This window comes from Trachymyrmex cornetzi, unplaced genomic scaffold (genome assembly GCF_001594075.2).
Source record: "Trachymyrmex cornetzi isolate Tcor2-1 unplaced genomic scaffold, Tcor1.1 scaffold944, whole genome shotgun sequence".
Classification (NCBI taxonomy): Eukaryota; Metazoa; Arthropoda; class Insecta; order Hymenoptera; family Formicidae; genus Trachymyrmex; species Trachymyrmex cornetzi.
The window spans coordinates 62394-73211 of NW_017300294.1; the positions used below are offsets into that span (position 1 = coordinate 62394).

General features: G+C 32.5%; 1 protein-coding gene across 1 annotated transcript; it reads right to left on the bottom strand.

The window, feature by feature from the left end:
- Positions 1–2515: 2515 nt before the first annotated feature.
- LOC108769765 (uncharacterized) lies at positions 2516–10070 on the bottom strand. Its single transcript, XM_018520952.1, has 3 exons — positions 9995–10070; positions 9714–9938; positions 2516–2781 (listed from the first exon to the last, which is right to left on the bottom strand). Exons 1-3 carry the CDS (start codon positions 10068–10070, stop codon positions 2516–2518), a joined length of 567 nt encoding a protein of 188 aa, XP_018376454.1.
- Positions 10071–10818: the final 748 nt, after the last annotated feature.

Consider the following 10818-nt stretch of genomic DNA (forward strand, 5'->3'; position numbering starts at 1 on the left):
GATAAAACACTCTGTCAATCAAATTCAAAATTATGCTCTTCTTTTGTGAAATCGGATGCTGGGACCAATAATTCAAGAATCTTCCCGAGAAAGTGGGTTTTTTATACCAGTCAAAAATTAGTTCGAAATTCTTTAAAATAATAGTAGTGTCCAAAAAATTAATGGTATTAACCCCTCACCTCCATCGTAAACTGAAGTCGCGGGTGGAACGAATTAAATTTATCCAAAATGCCCTTCACCTCAGCTGTAGGTAAACATAGTACTATGTCATCCACATACCTAGTAGAAAAGCAATAGGAATTCAATGGTACTCAGTACTCGATTTTCCAAATATTGCATGACTAAGTCAGCAATAATAGATGACGAACCCATCGGAGTACCAAAGGTCTGTTTATAGATTTGACTATCGCAATATTATATCCGGCGCTAACTCCTAACGCCCAGTTAGACATTTTGTTATTATCAAAGAAATTCAATCATTAAAATGGATTAAAAACCTGTATTCTCTATTCAAAATATTAAATTGAAGTAAAATTAATATAATACAATAATAATCAAATAAATAAACATTTAAGTATATTTATTAATTATTTGTCAATGCGAGTATCTTAATTTCTAAAGCGCCGATTTCTAAAGCGCAGCCTATCTACTTTTCTCCAGGGAAAAGTAGGTAGCGCTTCAGAAATTGGGTCGAAATGTGCAACTAATTCCGAGCACTGGTCTAAACAAACAAAGCGACACCAAACATTTCTCCGAACTTATCTCTCTATCTTGGATCGTTTATTTCCCACTATCTCACAATGTACTAATCTACAACAAGACAATTAGATATGTTCAGGGTGCTTCCGATACCTACACATCAGTAAGTTGGGTTGCCTTTCGGCAGGGGCATGCTCATCCGTAGGGATCTGCTTATCGACATGGTAATGCAGAATAAGATTAGATCTAAAAACGAAGCAGGATATCCATTCTGTTGGAATATCATTTCCAATCTATTCGCGAGTACCACATTTTCAAAAAGTTTATTGAAATGATGGAGAAGAAATTCTGAATAATAAACGTGCATCCATATTTTCTTGAATAAATTCCAGGTCGATAATGTGATAAGTTTCCAGCCACGTATTCATAGTCCATAAATGTTTTTTATGCAGCGTGGACTGTGCTGTACATAATAATGTAATATGTCAGGTTATGCATTTATTTTTTTCTACAAATTGTTTCGTCAGACCAGATTATTTTTCAAAAATAAATAAATTTCCGGAATCACTGAAATCCATCTATATAGATGGATATAAACTAAGTAATTTAATATAAAATTATTGACACAAGAATTAAGATAACTGACAATAAATTCTGATATATTGCAATAAAAAATTAGAAAACAAACTTACGTGTTCAATAGACTATTCACAAAAATTTAAACGTCATGACGATATCGCCAGGTATAAGTTTTTATGTGTCATGCTATTTAAATGAATGCCAACTCATAAAATATTGTAAATATGCAGAATTGTTTTATACTTATGTTAAAAAAAAATAGTAGTTACATGTTAAACATTTATTATATAAGCATTTCAAGACAAAAATATTTTTTGTTCAAATATGTTTATTAAATTGTAGGTTAGATTAGGTCAGGTATTATTATTCGATTAGTAAATATATATTTTATATCATATTATTGAATTTTACACTATATCAGAATGTAAAATTTAATTCATCTTGTCTTATTCCCTGCCGAACTTGTGATCTAATCTTATTCTGCATTATCATGCCGATAAGCAGATCCCTGCGGGTGAGCCCCTGCCGATAGGCAACCCGACTTACTGATGTGTAGGAAGCACCCTGTACATCTTGACTGTTACTCTGTACTGTACAACAAACAAGGAAGGTTACATCAGTTTTAATATTCACAGTAAATCGTTAACAAAAAAATCACGGATAATCAGATTACATACCATGTAATACAATCACTTTACACCAGCAATTCAGATCACATAATATTAAAAAAAATTATATTAAACTTATAATAATAACAACATATACGATTACAGTATAGCTGCACAATATCATTTTGATATTTCGCATTGTACTTGGTCTAGAAACAACTTCCTCTCTCAATTTGAATTTGAACTAAAAAATATCAACATATGAGACACATAATTGATGGTCAAACAGGTACACAAGCAAAGATACAATAATGTAATATTACTGGACACAATCAACGACAATATTTAATGTAAGTAGTAGGATGCGTTTTTTTATATATAATTTTTATTCCTTGAGACGGACCACATTAAGGGTTGAAACGTTGGAAACATTGTATTACACTAATGTAACATTTAAGAATAATATATGTATATAAGACACGGCACATGATTACTAGCTGGGCTCGAAAAGCTCAAATTTAACTTTTGAATTTCATTCTATGGAGCCATATAATATAATATTCTTATAGTATTAATACTTATTTCAAACGAAAGCTACAATAACAATCTCTCTGTAAAAGATGTAAATGTCAAACCTTCATCCTGCTGTATTGCAGACTCAGTTCATCATTTCTTCGGACCAACTGTGTACCGAGTATGTCGCGCTCATTCATAACGTTATCAATATTTTTCTTCTGACGTACGATATCTGAATCTGCCTGATGTATGGTCTGTCTGAGACTCTTTTCCTCCTTCTTTACTTCTTCGATTTCTTGTCGTAAGTTGCTTATTTCCATACGGGAAGCTCGCAAATCGATCTTAAGTTCCTCTTTCTCTTTCTCAACTTTCCTTAACACTGCAAAATAAATGATTTTCGAAACTTATAATTTTTGATTTGTTACTATAATTTTTTTTAGGGTAAATGTTCACTGTAAGGAAGATCACTCTGATGACCTTGACATACGTTGTCAAGGTCATGACTCTGAGTAACTTCCAATAAGTTTTAGCTGTCGCTCATTATCCGTTAAATAGTTAATAACAAAACATATCTGAAAAAATACCGTCTTATTTCTGGTATATGTATATTATTAAAAACTATTCTATATCCTTTCTTATTTACCTAATGTTAACCCACGCGAAGTGAGTTCTATCCCATCTCCCTTCTTGCCAAGGAACGCACGATTTTCTACGCGAAGCGAGTTTTACCTCACATCTCCCCCTGTTTTAGATGGGATGAAAATCGTTTCCCGTGGAAATCGTACGCCTTGAAGCAGGAAGAGGTAGAGTGAAAGCCGCTTTACGTAGAAAGTTGTGTCTCTATGCGTTACTATATACAAACAAAAATTATATAGGAAAATAACGTTTTAAAAAAAATTTTTATTTTTAAAGCTGCAAATCTATATTAAAGCAGAAAATTTTTGTTCTGCATAGTAAAAAGGGACATCATTAGTAGTACTAACTTAGTGTAACTAGAGAGATTCGAAACCTGGTCCTCTGAGGGTGGCGCGAGGCGCGGGGGATACTCTTTGGCACGGAAGGGAAGGTGCTAGAGATACTAGCCGTAGACGCGGGGGAAGGGAGGGGAAAGGCGCACGGTAGATTCCAGTGGTATTGGTGTTTACATAAACACTAAGTGAAAATATTAAGAAAGTAAAGAACATTGTTAAAAGTCCTTGAATTGAAAACAGTAAAGATAATCGCATGAGAATAGTTACAAGAACCAAACATTACATAAAAATCAAAATTTATTAATTATGCTCGTATATGCATGGTACAAGAACTCAGTATCTGTATGACTGTCTATTAATGATTTCATTCTTGATACAGTTCGCATTTAGTTAATTAGCTAACTGACGGTTACATACTCTCCAGACGTGGCAATCTGAGAGACTTACTTACTGCATCCCATGGCTTCATTATTGCGAACTGATTAATTTATTCTTATAATGGAGACTGCTGAAGATGGCTTGAAGATAGCCGAAACGTTCAGATTTGTATACTACGTATGGAATATTAACTAGAAATATATTTATACTTTTGATTCACGCACTAATTACTGCGTTTAAGGCTCTTAATTGATCTTTTTTAGTCGTTCTTTATTTGATTATATTTCAAGAGCCCAATTAGAATCTTTTTATTTGTTAAAGAAAGTACATATATTGTGATGTGAACCAAATATATTTTATTCATATTTTATTACATCATTTTTTTCGTACGTATTAAAAATTAAAGCTAATAACTTGCAATCAACGAACTGTTGCTTGTTGAAGATGTCGCTATCGCGTTCTCGGACTCGATATTGGAGAATCGCATATACTACCAATATATGCATGGGCATCGGCTATGATCGGCAGCATTCGAATCGGTGGCTTGGAAATCGCTAACTGCGCTTTCTGAAAATAAGAGAACAAAGAACTTTTTGATCACCATTCGCTTCTTCAGCAAAGAATAAAATGCATTAGCACTAGTCACTCTAAACGCGTTCGTAAACAAAAAAGATGTATACTTTATTGCTTTTATTTTGATGGCATTGACTTTAATGCTTTTTCCCCCGAACATTCCCAATATCTCGTTTTTTCCTTCGTCGGTGGACTTGGTAGACTTGTTGACAAGGGACGGTACCCTTTTCGCTCGATCGATTTTCGACGTATATATTCTTTTACTCGGTCCATGTCTTAACGCTCGTAACTGAAGCTTACGATTGAACGAAAAAATAGCTTTATACACTGTCAGATCGGTGACCCACGCTATGTCATGTACTTACTATTTCTCTTCCTCTTATGCATCGCCATCTTTCCCACCGCGTTGTAGCTTCCGTTGTATCTTCTTCTCACACGCAAAAATATTTTATCATACTTTTTTTTTATTTAATGATTTAAAGAGAGCGAACGTTTAATACGTGCGTGACAGTACAATCGAGCGTGATGATGCTGTCGGTACGCGATGATACTGTCTGCACGCGTAACGTGATAACGCTGAGATAATAAGAAAAGGAAGGAAGGAAGGAAGGAAGGAATGAATGAATAATGCCATACACGCAGAGTTTAAATATGTGTTTATTTTTATTTAACGTAGTTTTAGAATATATATAAAATTCTTACAATATGCATAAGCAGGAACTTTAATTTAATTTAGCTAAGTTTAAATCGAATTTTAAGCTGCCTCCGATTAACAATAAAATGTACATTTACTTTTCACACTGTTTACAATATTATCTAAAGCATAAACTATCACTTGCTCTATATTTGAATTTTTATTATAAATTTTGCTCAAAAAATCTACGGCATCACACTTATCGATGATACAATTTTTACAAAAAAGTTACAAAATATTTAAATTTTTTATTGACAATATGTGTATACTGGCACAGCTCAGAGTGTACGTTTTCGGCGCAATGTTCATGTTCGAACATGAAGAACACTGTTGACGGCTTCATATAAACATGTATCGCGCAATGTTAGTTTGATCACATTCATGACGCATTTTTACGATTTCTATTACAATATCTTGGACCAATAATGATGATGAAGGTCCGATTGACTGTATGAATCGCTCAATATCCACACGTCTTCCGATGAAAGCCACATTGCATGAAACAAGATTATGATGTTACCTCGGTTGTCTTCAAATGCAATTTCCACAAAGGACGTCCCACAGCGATTCCAACATCCAGGTATTTAAGTAATAATACATATTTAAGGGGGTTAATTTGGAGTCAGCGCGGTAAGAGGTGCGCACTTAATATTTAAACAAACATTAATAATATAATGTGTATTACGATGTTAGGTTTAACATTTCGGCTATCGGTTTTAGCCATCTTCAGCCAATACAAAATTAATACTAACGGAGAAAATCTTCTTGTCATTGACAACACAAAATGTTATCGAACCTCCTACTAGTCGGAAAGTGAGAAAAGCACAAACATCGCACAAAGAAGTTCCCAGTCTTCTTGGTTAACAAGCGTTTGGGTCTAATAAAGTAAATTAAGAATTATTATATAAAAAACTTGATATTGTACAAAGGATGTGCTTATCTCAAATTCAAGTAACGCCGTATTAAAGTAAAATACGATCTTGAGAAGAAGAAAAAATTCGAAAAACGTTATTAAAATATATATATACAACTTAGGCAAATAAGAGCTAATACACAGTTATTATTTGTATGTGGATATATAAAATTCTTTACTTCCTTAATTCATCTACATTGTGAACAGAAATTCGATGTTTCGGTTGCTCTTTTCAACCATCTTCAGGCTAACAACTCTTCAGATCCGTAATTAATATAAACATATGTATCAGATAAACTACAGAATGCAAGCAGAACTTCCAAAAACCTCGAGTGGTTCTTCATTAGACAGTGAGAACAGTTCTTCGTACTCAATCTCAAAATTGTTGCAAACGGCCTTCAGAAATGATGCTCCCATTCTATTCTATAATTTATCTCCTTTAAAATTATGTATCTTTAAAAATCTTAAAAAAATCGTTCATTATGTGCTCACGTCGGCGTCAGAAACACAATTAACAATACATAAAAGTTATAGGTCAATTTGCCGTCCGAAAAACAATAAATAAATCGAAAAGAGTCAATCCAGTAAACATCGCCACGCACATATACACTCAAAAAACATTACTATTAACTAAATTGGCTGAGCATTGAAGTATATCCGTATCAGTTTGTAGATTAAGTGCGTTCGTTGTAATTTAATATGAATCATTTCAGATATCAGTCTTCTTCCCAAAATTCTTTCTTTATCTAATATTTTCACATTCATCCAATCAATCTTATGATTGTGACATACCGCATGTTCAGCAACAACCGATTTACAAGAATTAATGTTGCATAATTGATTTTTGTGTTCAGCAATTCTGGTATTAAGCTTACGTTTTGTCTGCCCCACATACGTCATATCACAATCCTTACAATTCAATCTATATACCACATTTTTGTTATTCAAAATCAGAAGGACATCCTTTTGAGCTCTAATGATCCCACTCAACTTATTTAAACCAAAAAAGTTCAAGTTAATATCAGAATCCTTCACAATATTAAAAAATTTGTCCGATATGTTAGTTATATATGGTATTGTTTTTCTTCCTGTTCAGTTGGCGTGCTAATAGTTTTTCATTTTATCGATTTATTATTGAACAGTTTTTTTAATCTAATATTGATAGTTTCAAAAATAAAGTTTAAGGGATTGTCATTGCTCAAGAAAATGTCTATAATGAATAAATGATTTTTCTGATGGTATTTGGCATGTGATAGTAATATCGCTCTACCTACCATGTTCATAATGACTCCTTTTTTCTGAACCAAAGGGCTGTCTGATAAAAAGTTCAAAAACTTCCCAGAAAATGTAGGCTTTCTATACCAGTCGAATTTTAAAATCCCATTATTATTAATAAATGTCAAATCTAAAAAGTTTAATCTGTTCCCCCCTATTTCTACTGGAAATTGCAGTCTGTCGTGAAAAGAATTAAAAACTTCCAATATATCATAAATAATGTGGTTGGGCACTGCCATAACTATGTCATCAACATATCTATAATAAACAAGTAAATCTAATCCCAATATATCTAGAGCCCTTCGTTCTAAATCTTGTAGAACTATATCTGCAATTATGGGGGATAACCGAGAACCTATAGGAATACCGAAACATTGTCTATAAATTTTCTGTTCAAACATAAAATAAATTGATTCAAGAATCATTTTAGTTGCTAACATGAATTCATTTTTTAGAATATAACACTTGTTCTTACCATGGTAATGTGTTCCCATCTATTGTCAACACTATCCAGAGCCATATCAATGGGAATGTTCGTGAACAATGATACAGCAGCCAAAGATATCAAGATCCAAAGATGTCATATCCCGTCCAAAAACCAATCTAATTTTTCGACTATTTTAAAACTGTTTTCCATATGGCTGAACGTCTTAGGAATGTTATTATATAAAATTTCATGTAAATATGTTGCAAAAGCATGTAAGGTACTATCCACAGAAGAAACAATTGTTCTAAGTGGATGTTCTGGCTTGTGTATTTTCGGTAACCCATAGGTCCTCGGCATCACCCCATCACTACAATAAACCCTTTTGTAAACCTCTTTGTCACTTTTTTCGAAAAACATGTTGTATAGAGACTTACAGACGAAATGTAGCGATGCTCTTAACTGTTTCACGTCTCAGAATGTAATAAAATAAAATAGATACTGAAAGGGCATGAGAGACAATGTTGTCATTGTGTAAGCTGAATCTAAATTATTCACAAGTAACAAAGTAAAACGTGAATCCAATAAAAACAACAATTTTTGTTTGAAAGGCATATACCACGAACGCAAGATGACGGTAGCGATTATTTAAATTTTATTTATATTTAATACAAAATATTCATAATAAACGTTTCGGTCTTTAATCAGACTATCTTCAGTATCAATAATTTTTTAACAAACTTCAATTAGCGACTTTATCACTTAACACAATATGTTTTAATATTTCATTTTAAGATCGTTAAAACTTCTAACATTAAAATTGTTCCATTACATTATCATTATAGAACAATCATTTCTACAAAATTCATCCAAAAAACCGGTAGTCATACAATATTCTATTTAATGATCTGTTGAATCAATATAGTTGTTCATGTAGTCACATCACAGTATTTAGTTGTATTGCACGGAGTTGAATAATTCTAATAATTTTAACATAATAATTGGTCATATAACTTTAATAAAAATGAGCGATAACAAAAAATATACTATCATACCTGTGCAATTGTGTCAATTCACATAATCAGTCAATTTTTTTCCAAATTACCTCGTAAATTTTATCTTGAGAATCAATAATAGAACACAAAGTTTCACGGTTCTAGTGTAAAGCCAATATAAATTAATGTAAGAAAAAACAATAAATAAAAAATTTTTAGACACCATTAAAAGTACCTGTGTTCAATTATTTCACAATTCCAATTAATATCATTGAAGCTTGGATAACATATTGTACAATACAACTTGAGAGCACGTAATAACCCTTATGGAAAGAGACACTGAAAATTTCGAAAAAAAACTGAAAATAAAGTCCTAATACTCAACTTTGAGTATTAACACCTGAAAATTAGGTGTTAACACTCAAAGTTGAGTGTTAACACTTAATTTTTCGAAATTTTCAGTGTCTCTTTCCGTAAGAGAACCTCTTAACTTAATTTTCTCGAATTATATACATCACTCTCGTACAAAGTGGAGAGGGAACTTGCTATATGTGAGAAGAAACTTTCAACAAGGGAAAATAAAACGAGAATCTTTTAATTTATTTATATCAGACTTATGTTCTTTTATTCGAGTGCCTAACTTCTTTTTTATCTGACCTACATATGATGAATCACAATTCAAACAATTTATCTTATGCACTACTTCAGACTGTTCCATTTTATCTAGTTTATCTTTACCTAATTTTATCACTGAGTTCAAAGTATTAATCGGTATACATGGAACTTTATAATTATTCTTATCTGCAATACTTTTAAATTTCTCCGAAATGTTATGTATATACGGTATTGCAAAATATTTTTTTATTAAATTATTATAATATTATCCAAATCTTTATTGTCAATCAACTCGTTGTTATATAAATTATTTCTTCTCGAAAATATTTTAATTCTATAATTAATAGTTGATAAAATTTTGTTCAGCGGATAACCATTCAAGAGTAAAACGTTAATTAAGTTTTCAATGTTCCTATTATGATACTCAGGATGTGATAAGAAAAAAATTCTATCCAAATGTCCTATTGTTACACCTCTCTTATGTTCTTCTGGGTGATACGATTTATAACTCAGATAACGTCCCGAATTCGTCGGTTTCTTGTAGTTATCAAATTTTATCTGTCCTTCCTTCAAAATGACAGTTTCGTCCAGAAAATTTACAGAACCATCATCCCTCTCTTCCACAGTACACTTTAATCTATCATGATATGAGTTAAATAAACTTAAAACTTCCTCAACCTGGTTGTTAGGTATTGCAACTAAAATGTCATCCACATATCGATAATACACAGGAACTATAATACAATATTCAAACCAGTAAGAATATCACTTTCCAAATCTTGAATTACGAGATCAGCTAATATCGGTGACAATGGAGATCCCATCGGCATGCCAAAAATTGGTTTAAAATAATGATTGTAAAATTTGAAATATGTAGAATTTTACACTAAGTATAAGCATATTCAGGCCTATGACGGTCAAAGCTAGATCTTTTTTGCCTAAATAATTCCCAGTGAATTATCTATATCCTATATATGTACATGCATATATATACAGGATGTCCCATATTAAATGATCCAGCCAAATATCTCAAAACTAAACCCAGTAGACAAAAATGTCTCAGACAAAAGTTGTTTGACTCGAAGGGGGATATAAGATGGTGCCATCGAATTGACCTTGGATAGTCCTCTGAAGGTCACGTGAAGATCACTTTTAATTTTTTAAATAGAACCCCTTATTTCTCATTGCACATTCTTACAGATAATCTCGAGAACTTTCCAAAACACTATAATTAAGTTACTTTTCGTTAAGTACTAGTTAAGTTATAAAGCAAGATCGGGTCTGATCCGGCCGACTAAAGCAAGATCGGGGCTGATCCGGCAGACTAAAGCAAGATCGGGGCTGATGCGTTCGATTAAACCAAGATCGAGACTAATGCGGCCGACTAAAGCAAGATCGGGGCTGATCCGGCCGACTAAAGCAAGATCGGGACTGATCCGGTCGATTCATATCAGAATCTAGTTATCATGTGAAATGATTATGATCTTAATAAGTGTTCGAATATCTGTCCATTATTATCCACACATAATTGAATTCGACGTTCAAAACTGTCAACTGTCGATAAAAGTATATTTCTTG

Bases quoted from the DNA above. Each gene is read 5' to 3' on its own strand.
- LOC108769765 (XM_018520952.1), bottom strand. From the start codon at position 10,070: ATGCCGATGGGATCTCCATTGTCACCGATATTAGCTGATCTCGTAATT. The intron at 9,939-9,994 runs GTTTGAATATTG...ATGACATTTTAG, and splicing joins GGAAAGTGATATTCTTACTG to TTGCAATACCTAACAACCAG. The intron at 2,782-9,713 runs GTGTAACAATAG...TTTATTTTGCAG, and splicing joins CCCAGAAGAACATAAGAGAG to TGTTAAGGAAAGTTGAGAAA.